The 21,290-nt window shown below is 48.0% G+C and overlaps 1 protein-coding gene across 1 annotated transcript in view; it reads left to right on the top strand.

Annotated features, from left to right (window-relative positions):
• Positions 1 to 14,630, top strand: part of LOC117000306 (VWFA and cache domain-containing protein 1-like) — an 89,533-nt gene extending 74,903 nt beyond the window's left edge. The window contains exons 16-27 of the mRNA XM_033067849.2: positions 646 to 756; positions 3,355 to 3,477; positions 5,306 to 5,405; positions 5,497 to 5,613; positions 6,713 to 6,873; positions 7,469 to 7,555; positions 7,720 to 7,836; positions 8,365 to 8,516; positions 9,551 to 9,712; positions 10,631 to 10,708; positions 11,513 to 11,614; positions 14,199 to 14,630. Coding sequence (XP_032923740.1) covers positions 646 to 756; positions 3,355 to 3,477; positions 5,306 to 5,405; positions 5,497 to 5,613; positions 6,713 to 6,873; positions 7,469 to 7,555; positions 7,720 to 7,836; positions 8,365 to 8,516; positions 9,551 to 9,712; positions 10,631 to 10,708; positions 11,513 to 11,614; positions 14,199 to 14,437 — 1,549 coding nt within the window. The 3' untranslated portion in view covers positions 14,438 to 14,630. The remainder of the gene's footprint in view (positions 1 to 645; positions 757 to 3,354; positions 3,478 to 5,305; positions 5,406 to 5,496; positions 5,614 to 6,712; positions 6,874 to 7,468; positions 7,556 to 7,719; positions 7,837 to 8,364; positions 8,517 to 9,550; positions 9,713 to 10,630; positions 10,709 to 11,512; positions 11,615 to 14,198) is intronic.
• The last annotated feature ends 6,660 nt before the right edge of the window (positions 14,631 to 21,290 follow it).

Raw genomic sequence — 21,290 nt, 5'->3', positions numbered from 1 at the left:
TGGCTCTGCAGCTCCCCTGCCCCACGTTTTCCCTGGAATTTTTGGTGTTCTGGGAAGAAGGTGCAAGTAAAACACTGGGAATAAAGCAGGAATGGGTTAAGCTGCTCATGGAATTAGGGAGAAGCAAAGTGATCACTTTGTGTTTGCAAAAGTTTGATCAGCTTTCCTGTGACAGTTTTATCAACTGTCCTATGACTGTGGCTTATTTTATGCTGATGGAAGTTTTAAGAGGCTGTAATTTATAATCCCTGTCTGATATTTCTGAATTTTCTTGCCTCAGTTCTGTCTTTCCTCCTCAGTTTGCAATGTAATTTTGCCAGGGTTTGCTTTCGGTTTGAGACTGGCACCAAGTCCTGCCTTGTTCTGGGGGAAAATGTCTGGAATTACATTAAATGTGTTCTGTGCAGAGTTAAACTGAGCTGGTTTAATGCAGCTGGATGTACTGGGGACCATTTATTGAGCCAGTCTGGGATGGTTTAGAGTCCCACTTGTGTTCAGGTACTTGTTTGATATTAAAAACCAATAATTTGGTACCTGTTGTTCACAATGTGCAGATTGCAGTGTTATTTTGGGAAAGTCAAGGATTCTGTCTTGAATTTACAGACTTTGGCATTAATTCTGAGCATTTCTTTTGGCTTCTCTCAGGTACCTGCATGCAGTGGCCAATCCAGGACTGATCACCTTTACTGGGCCCTACCTGGACGTGGGAGGGGCTGGGTATGTGGTGACCATCAGCCACACTGTCCACTCCTCCAGGTGAGGGGCTCTGGGGCTTTGGGGCAGGCCAGAAATCTCAGAGTGACCAGAGCTGGGTGACTCTGGGTGCTCAAGAGCTGAAAACCAAAGCTGGTCTTAAAGTGCTGGTGGTGAAATGTGATCTGACCTTGTGGAAATGGGGCATTGAAACACTGGGAGAAATCAATTTTGTAGGAATGTGGGAATTCTGTGGCTTTATTGGTAGAGGAGTAGTAACAGCATATTAAAAATAAAGGGTTGGTTGGTGGGAAAGTGCTCCTGGATGAACAGGAGTGGGATGTCCAAGGAATTGGGAGGAGGAGAGGGATTGTGTTCCTTCCCTCTCTGCTGGAAGTTAAATCCTTCTCCATCAGGACTGCCAAGCCCTACATTCTCTGAAGTTCCCACACCTCACTTGTGGGGTTTTAAGGAGCAGGGAGGTGTTTGGAAGGGAGCTGGAAGCTGATCCAAAGGCAGAGGGGCCAGGCCACAAAGGGGCTTGGACAGAGCTGTCCTTACTCCAGGAACTGGGGAGCTCCTCTCCTGTTTAAATCCAGCACTTCTGGGCTTCCAGGAGGAGAAAGATCTTGAGGCAAAGCTGTGAATGTCCAGGAGCCCTTCCAGGGCTGGGAACATTTTGGAGTGGGAGCAGCAGGGCCAGGAGTTGGCCTGGATGATCCCTGTGGGTCCCTTCCAACTCAGGACATTCCATGATTTTATGAAATGACTTTTTCCTGGAGGACCAGACTGTTGCTGTTCCAGCTCCCTGCTGGCCAGGCCCCAGCCTGAGTGAGGCCAGGATTTGGGATTCAGGATGCTTAAAGGAGCCCAGTTTATAAAACATGCACCAAACCTTGCTGTCACAAGCTCTCCCAAATTCCCAAACCAGCAGTTACCTGTCCTGGTTTTTACATGGAGTCTCCTCCAAGCTCCCTCCCCAGTACAAAGGTAACTTCCAGTGCTGGGTGGGAAACAGGGATCCCAAATCCAGCAGGGAGCAGGATGTGGCTCCTCCACTCTTCCCAGAGATTCCCCTGTGTGGGATTTCCCAGCACAGCACCTCTGCTGTGTGTTTGGGCAGGAGCATTTTCATCCCCAGCCCCTGTGTGGTGCTTCTCCCAGAGGAATTTACTCGGGGGAAACGAGCACTTCTGTAAGGAGAGAAATGCAATTAATCAAAATTCTGATTTTTATCTAGCAAGGGATGGTTTACTGAGCTCTAAGAACTTAAAGCTCCTGTGGGTTATTAGAACATGATTAAAGAACAGTTAAACAAAGTTTGGCAGATGTGAGTGTGATTCCTGGGTAAATATGACCTCTGAAGCTCATAGTCACATGTGGTTATAATCCCCAAAGAGGCCTGAGCTCAAAATGCAGAGGGGTGGGGAGGAATCCGTGGAGTTAACAGGAATTCTGGCATTAAGGACTGCTGGGAGGGTTTAAATACCCACATCAGGGCAGCCAGAGCTGACACCTCTCATTCCCATTTTATGTGTGTCTGATTTCTTTTTGTGGAGGCTGGGAAGAGAAGATTTATGCCTGATGTGGTTTAATGCAGTTGGCATCAGCAAAGCAGGAGGATTTAATGCTTAGAAATGAAGCTAAAATATTTACAACGTTCTAATGGCTTTATGTCTGTTAGGACACAGCAGAACTTCAGAGCTGGGTGCCTTGTCACACATGAAATGTGTCTGTGCTGCTTCAGTGCCATCCTTCCATTCCCCCTGCAGGAAATCTGAACAGTCAATTAAATGCAGGTTTTAAAAACTTGTATTTATCTGTCTACAAATGAGATTTGACTGCATCTCCAGTGCACCTCTTTGAAAAGCAAACAAACCTCAGCCCAGTAAACAGAGCTGGGTTTCCATGGAGCAGGGGTGGCCAGAGCTCTGTGCAGTCCAGCTGGGCCTTGCAGCATCTTTTTTTTTTTTTTTTTTTTCTTTTACTAAACGTTTTAATTCCTGCCTTCAGAGCTAAAATAGAGGAGAAAAGTGAGTTTTCAAGAGCAGCAAGTCAGAGGTGTAAGGTGTGGGTGCTCGAGCTCTGATCCTTTTGTGTCCTGCAGGGGTGAGAGGGGACTGGTCTGGCTTTGCCTTCTCTGTGTTACTGGGAGCAAACTGGGAGAACTGGGCTGTTAGGGATGGAGGAAGGACAAAATGCATCCTCAGGCTGCTGCACACCACCACATCACAGAATCCTTTTCATAACTCACCTTAAGAAATGTTATTTTCTTCTAATTTTCTGCCTGCCATTCAGAATCATTCCCACACTCCAGAGTTTTAGGGATTTAGCTCCAAGTCTGGCACCCTCAGATTTATTCCTCCTGCTGGGGCTGAGCAGAGCAGGGGTGCAGGTATCTCCTTCCAGCTGAGGGGATACAGGGGCTGCATCTTGTGTTTGTTTGTGTGGATGGGGAATGTTTAATCCCAATTTCTGTCACTCAGAATTACATGGGTGTAGGTAGTAGGGGTGTGTGTAGGGTGGGATCCACTCCTGGGCTGTCTCCTGTGCTGGCTGGACAAGAATAAAATAGAAATTATTATTAATATTAGTATTCCAGCCCTGAATAGTAATTTTTTATTATTTCTAATATTTCTTTTTCCCTTTCCCTCACTGCAGTGCTCAGATGTCCTCAGGACACTCCGTGGCCGTGATGGGCATCGACTTCACCCTCAGATATTTCTACAAAGTCCTCATGGACCTGCTGCCAGTTTGTAACCAAGATGGGGGGAACAAAATCAGGTAAAAGCTGCTCTTGTGAGGCATGAAATAAATAAAATATTTATTTTTTTTAACCAGATGACCCAGAGGTTGTTTCCAACTTCATTTCTCCAAGGATTCTGTTACTTTCATTGTGTGTTCTCTGATTTCCAGTAGACCTTGTGCTTGTCCTTCTCATAAAAAAAATAATGTTTTTGTTATTCCAGATCAAACTGCCATCAGCTAAATAAACAATCTGCAGGATTACAAAAGCAGAAGATAACAGATTTGATTTGATTTTTTTGGTTATATTTAGACTTCTTTGAAATTCTGGGTAAAAACAACATTCCTTATTAAATGACCACACTTCCCAGTTCTTCTGTTTGTTTTAATTTCACCTATTTAGTTCCTGTGAGCATGTAAGATTGATACAGGATCTCAGTTATTTTAACTCCAATTATTCAAATACACTTTTGGGATGTTTTTCTCAGAAATCCATAGCACAGCCTAGGCAGAAGAAGTCTGACTTCAACTGGAATATCCAATTTCAGTCAGACCCCTGGGTATCTTAATTGTTCCTTTTTTGAAAAATCCTGTGGGGGTGGGATAAATTCTGGTTTGGATCTGGAGTAACTTGATAACGTGGTTTGGGCATTGCTGTTGGTTCCTTGTTTGTTTTTAAATCTTAAATTTGGGAAGGGAAGTGGTTTTCTGTCATCCTCCCAGTTCTTTTCTGGTTTGGGTATTTTTCTATATATTTTATGGCACATACAAAAAAAAAAACAAATCAGGATTTTTGGTTTGGCATTGCTCCCTCCCAGTAAAAAAGTGCTGCTGATCAGCAAGGTCAGATGTTTTATTGTGATCCTGCATTCCCCAAATGAGGAATTTGGAGGATATTGTTCAGTGTTGGACCATTCTGATGCAGAACTTTGACCCAATGTTTCCAGTCTTGATATAAATGTTTGGAGGGTTTAGTGTATCTCTTCTAAGGATTTTAGGAATAAGAGCAAACACCACATCCCTATGTGTATTTCTAATGGAAACCCCCCCAAAAAATCCAGGTTTTCCTGCCTCCTTTGTCCCCCTAAAGAGCACAGAGGCTTCCCCTGCTCTCTGCTCCCCCCGTGGGTACCTGACCCATCCCATGGGAATCCCTTTGAAAGCTGCTCCAGCCCCGGATTCCCGCTGTGCCAGGGCTGTGGCTGCCACCCTGCTGAGCTTTTGGGAACATCAAGTGGGGTTTTAACCTCTCCCTGTCCCCTCTGTGGCCACCGAGTCCCTGATGTCGGTGCCACCCCGGCCAGGGCTCCTGCGCCTTCGTCTGTGGCCATGGAAACGGGAGAGGGGAAAAAAGGGATGGGAGGAACTGCCTGGGTTCTGGATTGGGACACAGATCCAACGTGGGAACAGCTGAAAAGGGAGGGGAGAGCTTGGGAAGGCTGGGAGTGATTTATCCCCCGCTAAAATTGAATTCTGAAGGGGGAGGGCACTAAGGGAGAGTGTGAAATCTCTCTTTAATTAGTCACACAGTAAATTAATAAACCATTAAAGCTTCCCAAGTTCATTAGGCTCTGTTCATTCCTGGCTCTTCCCCAATCAGACAATGCACTGATGGCTTTTTCTTTCTGCTTTTAATCAGCTCTGTTTTCAACTCCTTGCTGGCCCCAGCTCTCTGGAGCAGTAACAGATGGAAAAGCTTCGGGGAAATACCCAACACATTCTTTAAGGACATTTTGCAGGGAATTTGTTCCGTGGCCCTGTTGAATGGAAACCTTTAAAAGCCCTTTAGGACCATGTTTTATTTCACCCTGTTCCCCTGAAGCCCAAGGAGGTCTAACAGGAGAATCTTGCTGTGTTTTGGGGGCAGGTGCTTCATCATGGAGGACAGGGGGTACCTGGTGGCACATCCAACCCTCATCGACCCCAAGGGCCACGCTCCTGTGGAGCAGCAGCACATCACACACAAGGTCTGCCTGCTGTCCCTTGCCTTCTTCCACAGCTCTCATTCCTGTTTGGCTCTGATTCCAAAGGTGTCACATCCTGCCTTTCCCCCCTTAGGAGCCCCTGGTAGCAAATGACATCCTGAACCACCCCAACTTTGTGAAGAAAAACCTCTGCAACAGCTTCAGCGACAGGACCGTGCAGCGCTTCTACAAATTCAACACCAGCTTGGTGGTGAGCCTGCTTTTCTATCTGATTCTGGGTTTGGGTGTGCTTTGGTTGGGTTGGGTTTCTTCTGGTGGAAGCACAGAGCGCTGGGAGCCAGCTCTCCATGAGGATTGGCTTGTCCAGACACAGACCAGGCTGCACAAACAGAGTCCCCTGACATGCAGGGGCTGTGGGTGGGAGCCCTGGCCAAGTGTGACTGCTGTCTCAGCCAGCACCAGGGAAAGAAGGGCAGTTTGCTGTTGCTGGGTGAGGATTTTCCAGCTGTAGCTGGGATGTGTTGCTTTGGATCTGAGCTCTGACCCCAGTTCTGACCAATGCCACATCCTCCTGTGAGGTCTCTAATAACTTATCTTTGGATGTCCAAATAAATCCATTTATGGTGAACATTTCCAGGCTGTCATTTGTGAGGCTGAAATCTCTGAGGTCCTGCACACTCTGTGCTCTCCATGGATCCTGTGGGACCTTCCTCTTGTGAGGAGTCTAAACCAGGGCTGTCATCCCTCACAGAGCCTGGCAAAGTCCCTCCACAATGATTCCAAAGCTGTTACATCATGGGAGAAGATTTGAAAATATTTGCAAATTGTGTCAGAATACATTGATTTATGTTAGGTTGGCTTAAACATTTTCCCCACACTTGAAATGCCAAGTGGGAAGTGTGGTATTGAGGAGGAAATTGTGTAGGAGGAGCAGAAACCTGTAAAAAGGAATCAGGAAGGAGTCTGCAGGAGCTGGAGGGTTTTTTTAAGGCTCAGGAAGTTTCCAGCACATGGTGGTGGCTCCCATCAGAGCCTGGGCTGGCACGGTGGGGACAGGTCAGGAGTGAAATGTCACCTCTGCTGCCACATCTCATTTTCACAAGCTAAGCCAATTCCTTTCTATCTTCAGCAAAGTCTTTTCACCCAGAAGTGTCTGGAAAGCAAAACCCCCAACCTTCAATCAACCTCAGTTTTGTGAGAGCAACAAACCCCTGAGGTTTGTGAGGGGAGCCACCACCTCTGGAAGCAGAATTCCTGTTCCCACAGCTCAGTACGATCCTTTGGGAAGAGAAGAGTCTTCAGCTCCCTAAACCACCATTTTACCTCACTGACACCTTGTTTGTGCCCAGGGTGACCTGACCAACCTGGTGCACGGCAGTCACTGCTCCAAGTACAGGCTGACGAGGATCCCGGGCACCAACGCCTTCGTGGGCATCGTCAACGAGACGTGCGACTCGCTGGCCTTCTGTGCCTGCAGCATGGTGGACAGGCTGTGCCTCAACTGCCACAGGTGTGACAGCTGGGGAGGGCTGGGACACTCCTGCCCTCTCCCCTGCTTTGGGGTTTGTAGGAGCACAGTGAGTTCAGCACTTCATTCAGTGCAGAATCACGGAGGAGAGTTGTTCTGCCTGTGCTGCCTGTAAGAGGTGCAGGGGTTCAGGGTGTCTCTGCCAGGTTGTCAGAGAGTTTAACCCAGGGGAGTTGGGTAGATAATGCTAGAAAACACTGAGAAATTCAGTGGCTGAAGAGCAGGTACCTGTGAGTGAGCCCCTTTCTTCTGGCATAGAAATTCCCATGATTTTACCATGGATTGGAGGTTTTTCGTTGAGGGGATCCAGGAGGTTTTGCCCACGCCATCCTGAAGTGTTTGTGGCACTGCCAGGAAGGATCCTTACATCCAAATCTGAGGGACTGCCTGCTTTTGGAATTCCAGGGGTGGGTCACCCTCAGGCCTGGTGCAGGACAGAGCAGTCCCTGTTCCTGGGGAAGGAGCAGAGTCACTGGACAGCTTTTTCCATTGGAACTGCTGCTCCAGAGCTGCACCACCATGGGGTTAAAATCCCAGTTGTGTCTGATGGGTTTTCCCCATGTTTTCTGCCCTGCAGGATGGAACAGAACGAGTGTGAGTGTCCCTGTGAGTGCCCACTGGAGGTGAATGAGTGCACTGGGAACCTGACCAACGCTGAGAGCAGGTGAGAGCCAGGACACTGCAGGAACAAATTCCCTGTTTGTCCTGCTGAGATCCAACAGGCAGAATTCTCAGTACAATTAAGCAGATGCAATAGGTAAAGATTATTTTAATTGCTTGTGCTTTGAGTGCTCTTGTGACACAGGGAATTTCTTTGCTGCCATGCAGGAATCCAAGCTGTGAGGTGCATCAGGAGCCAATGACTTTCACAGCCATCGATCCCAGCCTGCAGGATGCACTCCCACAGTGCATCAACACCCAGTGCAACCAGAGGACAGAGAGTGGGTAAGGCCTTCCCCACCCCTGGGAATACTCTCTTGTGGAAATAACCCAAAGCAAATAGCTCTGAAGAAAAAGAATACAGGGGAAAAAAGCATGATGCCAGAATGAGGTTCTGCTCCTGGCATTGAGGGCTCAGTTTTGCTCCTTATGAGCTGTCTCCAGGAAGCTGAGATGGGTAAAACACACCATGCTCTGCCCAGCTGCCCAAATCCCTTCTGCCCAAAGGCTGGAACTGCAGCCAGACTTCACCACACTGGGAAATGTCTCATTGGAGGAGCTACAAGTAGGATTCTCCTTTTGCTCAGGCTGAGTGGTGCAGAAAAATACCAAAGCAGAGAGTTGGAAAAAGGATACTGGAAATGCAGCTTCCCTCTGTAACTTCCCTTGTGGTACTTCAGCACTTCCATGGAATTTTTTCTGGCTAAACTCATGTACTTGAGGGTGCTTTGGGCCTCCCTCTGTCTCATGGCTCTGAACCAGGTTGAGCTTTGCTTTTTTTTTAACTGGAAAGTAACTGAGTTTTACTTGCAGGGATTGCTTTGGAGTGCTGGACTGTGAGTGGTGCATGGTGGACAGCGATGGGAAGACCCACCTGGACAAGTCCTACTGTGCCCCTCAGAAGGAATGCTTTGGTGGCATTGTGGGAGCCAAGAGTCCCTATGTGGATGACCTGGGAGCAATAGGTAACTCTGCCTTTCTGAGCAGGTGCTGCCTCCAGCTGTTTGTGTTCCAGAACATGCAGCAGGTTCTGCACATAACACTCACCTCTTAAATCAGCATAAAGACTGGGAAGGGAAGTGGTTTTCTGTCATCCTCCCAGTTCTTTTCTGGTTTGGGTATTTTTCTATATATTTTATGGCACACACAAAAAAAAAATCAGGATTTTTGGTTTGGCATCACTCCCTCCCAGTAAAAAACTGTTGTTGATCAGCAAGACCAGATGCTGAGGCATCAAAGGCAACAAAGACATGGAGAATATCACTTTTTGGAAGATCCTGATGTGGAGCTGAGTGTAACTCAGCATTCCTGCCTTTAAGATGCACTCTCTATGAATTCCTTCTGCTATTCCAAGTGAGCAGTCAGGCACCCAGAAATCCCTGCAGAGCTTCTCTGAGTTCCTTCTGCTATTCCAAGTGAGCACAGTCAAGCATCCAGAAATCCTTGCAGAGTTTCTCCATGTTCCTTATTGCTGATTTAGCCCTTCCTGCACCGAGTTCCTTGTCCTATTCCAATAAGCACAGTCAGGCACCCAGAAATCCTTACAGAGCTTCTCTGAGTTCCTTCTCCTATTCCAAATGAGCTCAGTCAGGCACCCAGAAATCCTTGCAGAGTTTCTCCACGTTCCTTATTGCTGATTTAGCCCTTCCTGCACTGAGTTCCTTGTCCTATTCCAAATGAGCTCAGTCAGGCACCCAGAAATCCTTGCAGAGTTTCTCCACGTTCCTTATTGCTGATTTAACTCTTCCTGCATTCTCTCTCGAGTTCCTTCTATTCCAAGTGAGCACAGTCAAGCACCCAGAAATCCCTGCAGAGCTTCTTCATGTTCCATATTGTTGATTCAACCCTTCCTGAACTCTCTCTGAGTTCTTCCTCCTATTCCAAATGCACAGTCAAGCACTCAGAAATCCCTGCAGATCTTCTCCATGTTGTCAGTTTAACCCCTCCTGCAGATCATTTACGGTATCCTTCTCTCTCTGCTTTGTCCCTTTTGCTTCAGGAGATGAGGTGATCACCCTGAACATGATCAAGAGTGCCCCCGTGGGTCCGGTGGCTGGAGGCATCATGGGCTGCATCATGGTGCTGGTGCTGGCCGTGTACGCGTACCGGCACCAGATCCACCGCCGCAGCCACCAGCACATGTCCCCGCTGGCAGCACAGGGTGAGCTGGGGTCAGGGGCTGAGCAACAGCATGGGGATGGGAAAAAAAACCCAGCAGCACAGCAAAACCCAAAGGAAAAGCAGTCCCAGAGCTCTGCCCCTGGTTTTGTTGCGGTGTTTCAGCTGTAGGGAGCCGGGCTGGCGCAGAGCTGTGTCTTGCTGCCCTCTCCTGGGTACAGCCAGAGCTGCTGCTGCTGCTGCCCAGGGAGCCTGGCCAGACCCAAAGGGAGATAAGCTAAGCTTTGGCAGAGCTCAGACACTAATCCCAGCTTTCTGCAGCTCGGCCCAGCAGATCCCTCTCGTGTTTATTTTGTGCAGCTGCTGGGAGTGACACACTTTTCACCCCCTCGTGCCTTGGGTTTGGGGTGTGTCTTTTTTTCACTTGTGTTTCCTGGTTCTGGTCCATGTGACGTTCATGGAATGTCTGTGCATACAGAGATTAAACCACTGAAATCTGAGAGGCAAAATTGTGCTGGGAGAAGGGATACTGGTACACAAATAAAGATCCAGAGGTGAGAACACCTCCCTGGAAGTGTTGGACAGAGCTTGGAGCAGCCTGGGATAGTGGGAGGTGTTCCTGCCTGTGGCAGGGGGTGGAAAAAAATGGGGTTTTAAGGCCCTTTCCAACCCAAACCATTCTGAGAATTCGTGATCAGAGCTAATTATCTCTACATTTGATCATCCCCCAGCTCTGTTGTGAATCAGTTCCTTCAGAACTTTAAAGTCAGTCCCTGGCAGGGGGAGGTGGGGATGAGGCATTTCCCTGCTATCCCAGCCCCATCCATGTTGGAACAGCACCCCCAGCTCAGACCAGTAACACCAAGTGCTTCCACTCTTGTTACTGGGGTGACAGCTGGCAGTAAGATGATGCAGAAGTTTCCTCTCACCAGTTTTATTTTCTGTTTGTAACGCTGTGTAGAAATGTCAGTGCGCATGTCCAACCTGGAAAACGACAGGGACGAGAGGGACGATGACAGCCATGAAGACAGAGGAATCAGTAAGTACCAAAAAAAACCTGAAAAACTGTGAGATTAAATCAGCCAATTGTTTTTAATACTCTAGATTTGAATATCTGGGGAAGTCCTGTGCTGATAAGCAGTGGAAAATGACAGAGCAATGTTTTAATTCAAACATCCCATGCACCTTTAGTCTCTTGCTGCAAAATGACATTTTTCACTTATAAAAGCTAATTCTCCATTAGGTGTGGAGAGTTTTGTCCCTTACAACCCCTTGTCATGAGCACTTCCAGAAATAGCTCTGATCAGCTTAAAAATTGCCGCTGTGACAGCACAGGGTGTGGAAAACTCTTCCTCTTTTTTGGCCTTAGAAAGCAAAACCCAAGTCTGGCAAGCATGGTCAGCATACATGGCAGTAAATATTTTTTGCACTGATTTGGGGTGCCATCCAATAAAACGGCTTTTTGCATGATCCTGGTGTGCTGTAAGTTGAGCTGCTGCACCCAAACTCCAGGGGAGCTCCAGTGTCAGACTGGGTCCCTGGCTCTGGGCCCTCACTAAAACAATACTCAAGATTTGAAGCTGTGTCAGCACTCAAAGATGGAAAAATAAGAATATTTCAGCTTCATGGCTTGCATCTCCTGCTTCTCCAGTCCCTCTTTGTTTCCTTTGGGGTCAGCTCCCATTGTTGCCGTGGGATCAGCCCAGGTGAGGGAATGTGGCAGGATCTGAGCTGTTGCCCATGTAAAGCCCAGCTCTTTGCCCCTGTGTGTGGCTGGGCAGTGCAGAGGTGTGGGAGGTGCTGTCCATGCTCCCTGCTCTGAGCTGTTTTGTGTCTGTCGCAGTCAGCAACACGCGGTTCATCGCGGCGGTGATCGAGCGCCACGCGCACAGCCCCGAGCGCCGGCGCCGCTACTGGGGCCGCTCGGGCACCGAGAGCGACCACGGTGAGTGTGGGGCCAGCCCTCTGGGAATGGGGCTCGTTTTTCAGAAATGAATCCTGGGCCTCATCCCTCCAGGAATGGGGGCTTGTTTTCCTTTAGGGGTCCTAGGCCCAGCCCTCTGGGAATGGGGGCTTGTTTTCCTTCAGGGGTCCTGGGCCCAGCCCTTGGGGAATGGGGGCTTGTTCTCCCTCAGAAATGAATCCTGGGCCCCAGCCCTCTGGGAATGAGGGCTCACTTTCCTTCAGGAGTCCTGGGCCTTGCTCCCTCTGGGAATGGGGGCTCGTTTGCCTTCAGAAATGAATCCTGGGCCTCATCTGTCTGGGAGTGGGGGCTCATTTTCCTTCTGGGTCCTGGGCCCAGCCCTCGGGGAATGGGGGCTTGTTTTCCGTCAGAAATTAATCCTGGGTCCCAGCCCTCTGGGGATTGGGGGCTCATTTTCCTTCAGGGGTCCTGGGCCTCATCCCTCTGGGAATTGGGGAATTCATTCTCCTTCAGGAGTGAATCCTGAACCTCATCCCTCTGGGAATTGGGAATTCATTTTCCTTCAGGAGTGAGTTCTGGGCTTCATCCCTCTGAGAATGGGGGATTCATTTTCCTTCAGGAGTGGGTCCTGGGCCTCTCTCCCTGTGGGGTTTGGGGGCTCATTTTCCTTCGGGAGTCTGGCTCCTTGCAGATAAGACAGCCAGAACCAAAGGCAGACAAAAGCTTTGCTCCTCCTTGCTTTGCTGTTGGACAGTTCTGACTTGGTTTGTTTGAGGGGAGGCCTCACTGGGATGCTCAGCATCCTCCTGAGGGACAGCTCTGCTTCCTGGGACAGGGACAGGACCCAGGAATGGCTGCAGAGCAGGAAAAGGTTCTTACCCTGAGGAACTGGGGTGACAGGACAAGGGAGATGGCTTCACACTGAAAGGGAGTAGGGTTAGATTGGAGATTTGGAAGGAATTGTTCCCTGTGAGGGTGGGCAGGCCCTGGCACAGGGTGCCCAGAGAAGCTGTGGCTGCCCCTGGATCCCTGGAAGTGTCCAAGGCCAGGCTGGATGGGATTTGGAGCACCCTGGGATAGTGGAAGGTGTTTCTGCCATGGCAGGAGTGGGATGGGATCATCTTTAATGTCCCTTCCAACCCAAACCATTCTGGGATTCTGTGATCTTCAGGAAATGCTGGGCACCATCAGGTTCAGGGGGTTGGGATGCATCTCCCCTGCCCTGAGACTAAATCTCCTTAAATCTGGAAAGCTGCTAGAAGGGTGTAATGCTGTTGACTCATGAGGAGGCTTAATTTATTAGGAAGTGAAGAGGAGGAGGGCTAGACAAGGCAGTCTGCAATCTGTCAGCTCTGCAAGGCTGGGACCTTCCAGCAGACCTGGCCCAGCACTAAGACTCTGGTTGCACTAATGGAATTGGGACAGGAACCCAAAGGCCAACGTGGATGAACAGATGTCTCCTAGACAATCTTGCTCTAGGAGGAATTACCCTGGATTTGGGGTGAGATTACCTGTGCTGAGGCAGATTTGCCAGATTAATGCTCCCTTTGCTCCTTTTCTCACAGCCCCAGCAAATCCTTCCCATCTTTTAGTCATCCTGGGTTAGCAGGGGAGCTGTCTACCTCCATCTGGAATGTGCACTGCTATTTTTAGTTTCTGTAATTCCATCTTCTTCAAAGGGCTGCCCAGGCTTCTTCCCCAATTCCTCCACGCCAGCTCCAAGCCATGACTCAGGGCATGGGCAATGGGAGCCATGCAGCTTTGGGGACTCAGCTGCTATTTTTACCCTTTTAGGTGTCTCCAGCTGAAAACCTGAGCAAGATGCTCAGGACACCAATGCTTCCTTAGCCTTTAGTCTTTGTTTTCTGAGAAGGATTCATTTCCAATTAAAGCAAGATCCTTTTCCTTTTAAATTTCATTTGGTTTTGCGTTTGGAAATGCTGAGGGGGAGTTGTTTGCCCTGCAGCCTGGTCTGAGTGGGAACAGCTGGTTTGGATAAATCTTAACAGATTTTTTGGGGGTGGTATCTTTATGTTTTGGTTTGAAATCAGTGCCAGCAAAATTCTGTTGTTACAAACTGTTGAACACGTGGGTGCTGTTACTGTTTGGGGAGGCACAAACCACAGGTCCCCAAACCAAAGATGGTAGCAGGGAAAGGGATTCAGTGTGGACTTAGAGGACAGGATGAGTTTGTTTTGTTCTGTTAATTAAGTTAAATATTTTATTCCCTCTCTAAGCACTCTGTGTGTGATTCCCCAAAGGGTGCCCAGCCAGCTCTGGGAATTCTGAGTGGCAGGGAAATGGGTCTGTGCAAACTTAGACAGGATGAGTTTGTTGTGGTTTGTTCTGTTAATCAAGAGAATTGTTATACACCCTCTCTAAGCATTCTGTGATTCCATGAAGGTGCCCAGCCAGCCCTGGCAATTCTGAGTGACAGGGAAAGAGATCCATTATAGACTTTGAGGAGAGGATGAGTTTGTTGGGGTTAGTTCTAGTAAGAAACCAGTTTTATTCCCAGTGTGGATTCCATGAAGGGTGCCCAGCCAGCTCTGGGAATTCTGAGCATCCATCCTTGCTGCTCCTCACTGCTGCTGTTTATTGCCAGGCTACAGCACCATGAGCCCTCAGGAGGACAGCGAGAACCCCCCCTGCAATAACGACCCCCTCTCGGCCGGGGTGGACGTGGGGACCCACGACGAGGACCTGGAGCTGGACACGCCCCCGCAGACGGCAGCGCTGCTGAGCCACAAATTCCACCACTACCGGCTGCACCACCCCACCCTGCACCACAGCCACCACCTGCAGGCCGCTGTCACCGTGCACACCGTGGATGCTGAGTGCTGAGGACATCACAGCCACCTCCTGCAGGCTGCCACAGACACCTCCTGCAGGCCACTGTCACCGTGCACACCGTGGATGCTGAGTGCTGAGGACACCACAGCCACCTCCTGCAGGCTGGTGGCACTGGGGACACCACAGCCACCTCCTGCAGGCTGCCACAGCCACCATCTGCAGACTGTGGCACTGGGGACACCACAGCCACCACCTGCAGGCCGCTGTCACCGTGCACACCGTGGATGCTGAGTGCTGAGGACATCACAGCCACCTCCTGCAGGCTGCTGGCACTGGGGACAGCACAGCCACCTCCTGCAGGCCACTGTCACCTTGCACACTGTGGATGCTGAGTGCTGAGGACACCACAGGCACCTCCTGCAGGCTGCCACAGCCACCTCCTGCAGGCTGTGGCACTGGGGACAGCACAGCCACCTCCTGCAGGCTGTGGCACTGGGGACACCACAGCCACCTCCTGCAGGCTGCTACAGCCACCTCCTGCAGGCTGTGGCACTGGGGACAGCACAGCCATCTCCTGCAGGCTGTGGCACTGGGGACAGCACAGCCACCTCCTGCAGGCTGTGGCACTGGGGACAGCACAGCCATCTCCTGCAGGCTGTGGCACTGGGGACAGCACAGCCACCTCCTGCAGGCTGTGGCACTGGGGACAGCACAGCCATCTCCTGCAGGCTGTGCCACTGAGGACACCACAGCCACCTCCTGCAGGCTGTGGCACCGTGCACTGAGGACACCACAGATGCCACTCCAGCGCCATGGGGACTGTGCTGCTCCCCAGGGACAGCCTCACAGGCTTCCCCACCAAACTGAGGCATCAGAGCTTTGCATTTTTACAAATACAAGGTTGGCTCTGGCCTGGAAACGTGCTTGATGAATGGACCTGCCAAAACATGGAGACAGATGGAGCACGTTAGACCTCCAGGAACAGGGATGGGAGTTTATCCAGCAGCTGGAGTTTGTTGTGCTGAGCCAAGAGCAGAGAGGGAGCTTAAAGAGCCAGAGATGATTTGGTTTCCTTAACTGGAAGAGCAGGAATCTGCAGCTGGAGAGCCCAGAAGGGGCAGGCAGAGCAGGGAAGGCTGCTGGCTTCTCTGCAGGTGGAGAGATCCCTGTGCCCACATTGCTGTGCAGGACCTGGGACAATGCATCTCGAGATTTTTAAGTAAAGGATTATTTTTCTACTATTTATTGAACTTGAAACTTTGGGGGGAGGGAGGGGAGAAAACCTGTTAGGGATTCTCAACGAGTACCACGTGCATTCTGTGCTGGGGAAGGGGCTCTTCCCAGGAAAAGAGCTGTTCCTTAGGAGCTGACCTGCACCAGTGCCCCACTCTGCAAAGGGAAAATGAAGAAGCCCTCTCTGCCTCAGTGTTTACATTGGGATTGCTTTCTTTTCCACACTTGTTTCCTGTAAATATTACAGCTGATTTCTATTCCAGTATTGTCTTCCTATTTGCAGAGGAGAAATCCTGTACTCTCTTACTAAATCTGGAGAATTCTGCCCAGAAACTTCTCCATCTTTGTTCTCTTCGCTCATCCTTAAAGGATTCCTGTGTGGAAGTAATAAAGAATTTCTTTAGCATTAGTTACAGATAATCCCAGATGGAATCTGTGCCATTCTTCTGTTTCCTTAGACCACAAGTAGGGATAAACCAGTGTTTTGTAAAACTTGGGTTACTGTGGAAGAAACCTTGAAACCATAATGAGAAGCTGCTGCTGTTTGTCTGGAATTTTAACCTTGCTTGGTAATTCAAACAAAGATTAATCAATGTCTACAACACAGGGCATCATAATTATCAATTAGTTTTCAATCACAGTGTTGTATTTTAGATTCACAATTTGTGATTACAATGATATCAAGCCGTTCTTGCACTGTGCATATGATAAACATCCATTTATATGTAGGTTTTTTTTAAAAAATCATTTGTTTTAATTAATATGGTACTTAATACTGTATTATGTAAAAAATTGGTTCTTAAACAGTACAGTAAAATAACTCTATGTGTGATACCAGGATACCCCTTTATACTATGTATAAAATTAAAATCTCTAGTGAAATAAACTGTATATAAGTATAGATCTGTGGAGAAGTGGCTGCACTGAAATGATTCTGCCTCAGTTTCCTTCTCTGGCTGAACAAGACTGAAAATCCACTCCAGTTCCTCCAGTTCTATCAACAACCTTGAGAAATCTGAACTTTAAATATAAATGACAGCACTGATGGAAGTTTTAAAGCCTTTTTTTAGCTGGTTGGTCATTATTTGGGAAATGACCATTTCTGGAAGTGGTCAGCCACTGCTTAGAGTCACCAAAGCAAATAATGTAAGGGTTTTATTTTCCTGATCCTCTCCTGAAACCTCAGTGCCTCTGGATTTGCTGTTGTGCTGTGTTTGTGCAGGATTTGGTGGAGGCTTTTTGCTGAGCAGGCAGTGCAGGAATCCCCTGAGCCTCTGCTTTGTGCTCAGAGCCTGCAGCTGATGCCCTGGCTATCAACCAGGGATTCATTGCCAGTTTGGAATCCAGAGTCATGCTGGTGCTTGGATACTGTGGGACAAATCATTTTTGATAAACTCTATCAGAAATGCCATTAATAGCCTTGTACAGTGGAAAAAGTCCTGGTGTTCATTACTTAACTACAATATTTTTTCAGGGGTGAAGTTTTTTGTGGTTCCTCACCAGAAGGTGCTTGCAGGGTTCTCTTGCAGCTCTGCCAGGAGCACAGGAGCTTCCAGAACCTCTTGGAACAGCTCTTGGAAGTCCAACAATCAAACCTCTTTTGCTTTTGCCTTAAAAGCTTTTCAAGAGCTTCTCCTCCCTGCTTCATCTCTTTCCTTCTGGGACACACAAACTGTTCTTGCTTTGAGGGGTCTGCACAGCCCTGCTTTACTGGAAATGATGGGAAGGGCCTGAGCTCTTGCTGGTGGAAAGTAATTCCAGGGAAAACTCTGATTTCCAGCTGCCAGTGCTGACACTGACCTTGTCCCAGCAGGAATAAATGAGATGTTGGGAAAGATAGCCCTGCTGATAATGGATGTGATTGGGGTTTATATGGAGCTGCTTGAGAGCTCTTCATTTTTATTGCCTCAGTTCTGCCATGGCCTTCCCTCCCCAGCATTATCTGAGGAGCAAGATCATAAAAGGAGCAGTTAAACCCTGGATCCTCCTGCCCTAGAACTGATAAGACTTCATGGCCATTAATTTTCCACTTATTTTATATTGCCAACATGGTTGTGTTAATTTCCTGTAGGTTTTCTTTCATTCTCCCAACAAAAAAAAAGTTTATTTTAAAGTGAAAGTGAGCATTGCCTTTAGTTTGTGTTCATAAATGTTAAATTGACTTGATGCTGGGGGTATTTGAGATCTGCCAAGTGTATGGATTTTCCTGTATCCAAGGAACCATGGAGCAGCATTTCTATGGGCAGAATATATTGATTGAAAATGCATTAAGATTTTATTTATTTATTTATGCCATTGCCTGGCCAAGAATTGTGATTTGCAAAGCCTGGTACAATTTACCCATGAACATTTTATAAAGCCACTGAAGCCATGAAATATTATCTTTGTCCTTGCCCTTGGCAAGGGCAGGGAAGGGAGGATGGATGGGAATTCAGGAGATGTTCACATGCAGCAGGACTTGTGACTATAACTGGGCAAAGGGAGATCTCTCAAAGGCTTTATTCTGTCAAGTGACCCAGAAATGGGCAAGAGGACAGAAAGTGGATTTGTCAGAGGAAAAACTATGGGAGTAAGCTGGCAGCAAATATGGAAAAGGAGAAAAAACTAGGATGCAAAAGTCCTGGATCTAAGAGGGTGCAGGTAATCCAAAAGGCTCTTGGCGAGTTCCAGGATGAATTTGCAGAGTTCCCAGCTCTTGGCTGCCCATTTCAGTTGTTTGTAAAAGAGATTCCCAGCTATGGCTGGGATTTTCAAAGGAGCCTGCACTGGGCTGTCAGTGATGTTTGGAATATTAATTCCTGCAGCAGTTAACTCGGGAACCTTTGGATTGTTTTGCTGTACAAACCTCCCCCTTTGCCAGGGAGCCTAAGTGGGAAAAAGGAACATCAGTGCCATGGAATATTTCATATTCCTGCCTGACAGCCCTGGGGTTGGTGAGAGGTGATGATTTTGTGCTTTGTGCTCTGAGCTGAGCACGGAAGGACCTTGGCCCAGAAGAGCTGGTGTTCCTGGAGCCAAGGCTGCAGTGGAATTTGGACACTGCAGCCCAAGAGTGAAGTTCTCCAAGCCCTGCCTCGTTAGTGAGGTGCCAGACAGGGCTGGGGTGAGTGCCAGCCCTTGCTCAGAAGCACTGCTGGTTCCTCCTTGGGAGAGGATCCCTTGGGATCACTGATACCCCTCGGGAACAGGCACACTGTGAGCAGAGGAGCAGCAATGTCATGGCAGAGGCAGAACATGTCTTGGATCTGGGGGTTTTCTTCAGCTCACAGTGGCCTCTTCTAAATCCTGTGCAAAAAGTGATCCCTGGGCTCATTTCTGTGCTGGGAGCTGCCCTGGGAAGGAGCAATCCTGGTTTGTTGGAGGTTTTTGGAGCTGCCACTGGCAAATCCACCAGTTCAGCATTGCTGGGATTGCCTCTCCTGGGACAGCAGCACTGACAGCAGCAAGGGGAATCTGCTAGGGCACAGTGCAGAAGGAATCCTTCCACCCCACCTGCACCTGGCTCTGAGACAGCTCCATGGATAAAGGAACAGCCTCCAAAACTGCCCAGTCAGCACTTTTCACTTCGCTGGAAGGTCCTGACAAAACTTCTGCTCCTCCCTTAAATCCAGCTGAACCATCAGACCACCAAGGATTTCCAACACTGATGGATTTTTCCAATTTCAAACCTCTTCCATTGCACTCAAGTAATGAAATTGGGCTGGCAGCAGCAACAGGAACCTGGGAATGCAGTCAGAGGGTTTTTAATATCCTTCTCTGCACTTCTCCAACATTCTGACACTTCCACAAAGTTGCTCCCAAAATCCATTCTCTTGGCATAATTCATGCAAATCACATGCAGGATTAAAGGTTGAGTAATTAACGTGATCTAATTGCTGCAAAATAATAATAACAACCTCCTTAATAGTGGGTTTATTTCTGTAGCAGCTGGACTAAGGAAATCTCCATAAACAAGGCAAAAAACCTCAGCCAGGGAACCTGGAAAAAACAGGAAGGGGATGGATTTTTTTTCCCCTCTGAACATGGAGAAATCAGCACAGCACGTTGGGTGACAGTTCCTATGGAAACCTTTTAAAACTGAACAGCAGAACATTTGAAAGCCTCATAAATTTTTTGGGGGAATGTTTCTTGTGTTACCTCCTTCAGGCCAGTTCTCCATATTGAACAAGTTTTTTCCATGTGTGACAAGTTTTTAAGCACAAAATATTGTGGGGGTGCTGGAAATTCCAGGCTCTGCTGGCAGGGAGAAATCATGGACTGGTTTATCTTCTCCAAACAAACTGCTGGTCCCATGCCTGCTCCCTCCCAGTCCATCCCTCAGTTAATTACACTTAATTTCCTCCAGGTTTATAATTAGCCAGATCCAAGGAGCAGTAATGGAGGTGTATGGATTTACCCTGTGGAATGCTTTCACCCCCAGCATTATGATTTCCTGGTTTTTGGTGGTAAATGATTTTGTAATTCCCTGTGAATTGTCACTATTTAGTTTCCAGTTCCTAGAAAATTGGTGCTTGTAGGCAATTTGAGGCTGAATTATTTGGAATTCCCATTTGCAGCACATTCATGGGCTGGCCAATAAAAATATTCCTGGTAGGAATGTGGGGCTGGACCTGTTTTTGCCAGGAATCCAAGGAACATTTGGATTTTTTTTAATACTAAAATTGCCAAAAATGGACTTGGTGCCAAACACTAATGATAAATTTGAAGCTGAATGAGCAAAAAGAAAGAATGGGGATTTAAAGCAGGGAGGGCATTGATTCAGGAGAAAGTGCTGCAGAGGTTCCCCTGTGAGTATCTGGGCCATTTATTGAGGAGAATTGTATTTGTTTGATCTCATTTTCCCTTGTTCTCAGTTATTATTTAAGAACTTGGCTTTGCTTTGTGGTGTTTATTTTAATGTTTACTCTTTATTTTGCTGCCTTTAAACACAGCCACAGAGATCTGCTAATGATGCATGGTGCAACAAAGGTTTGAAATTCTGCTGCAGAGACCACAGGTCCCAAAATAGCCCATTACAGCAGAGCCCAGTAATGATTTCCTTGCAGGAGTTACTCACTTTGTTAAGTTACAGCTCTGAACTCTCCCACCTTTTTACTATTTATTTGTAGTAATAGAGTGGAAACAAGGAGAAGCTTCCCAAACTCAGGAGCAGCAAATTGACAGCCAGCAGGTTCCATTTTCAAATGTTTGGCAAAGAGTTTTTGTGCCTGGATGGAAGAACAGCAGCAAAGAAACATCCCAAGTTTGGGCATGTCATGGAATGGTGCACTGAGAATGCCAAAAATATTGGAATTTATAGGGGGGAAAAGGGTCAAGGAGCTCCTTTTGGCACCTCTGGTGGATTTTGGGTGCAGTGTGTATTGTGAGGTGATCTGGGTGATCATCACCAAACTAATTAGTGGTGTTGAAAATGAAATCTGCAGCTTTTGGATGCCAAATCTCAGCGTCTTAACAAAACAAAAGGAGCAGCTGGAGCAGGAAGAGGGGGAACAGCAGGGCAAAAGGGAATGTTTGTGCTGCTGACATGAAGGGGTAACCCATTGTTTTTATGGAATATGCAGCAGCTGATGGGTTCCACATTCCCCTGCAGAAAACATTTAATTGTTTAATTTCTCTCTCATTAAGCCATCACTTACCTGAAGAGCTCAGGTACATTCCCAGTACCTCCAAA

This window comes from Catharus ustulatus, chromosome 9 (genome assembly GCF_009819885.2).
Source record: "Catharus ustulatus isolate bCatUst1 chromosome 9, bCatUst1.pri.v2, whole genome shotgun sequence".
NCBI classification, from domain to species: Eukaryota; Metazoa; Chordata; class Aves; order Passeriformes; family Turdidae; genus Catharus; species Catharus ustulatus.
The sequence above is the reverse complement of the archived record's forward strand: the minus strand, read 5'-3'. Positions and strand labels throughout refer to the sequence as shown.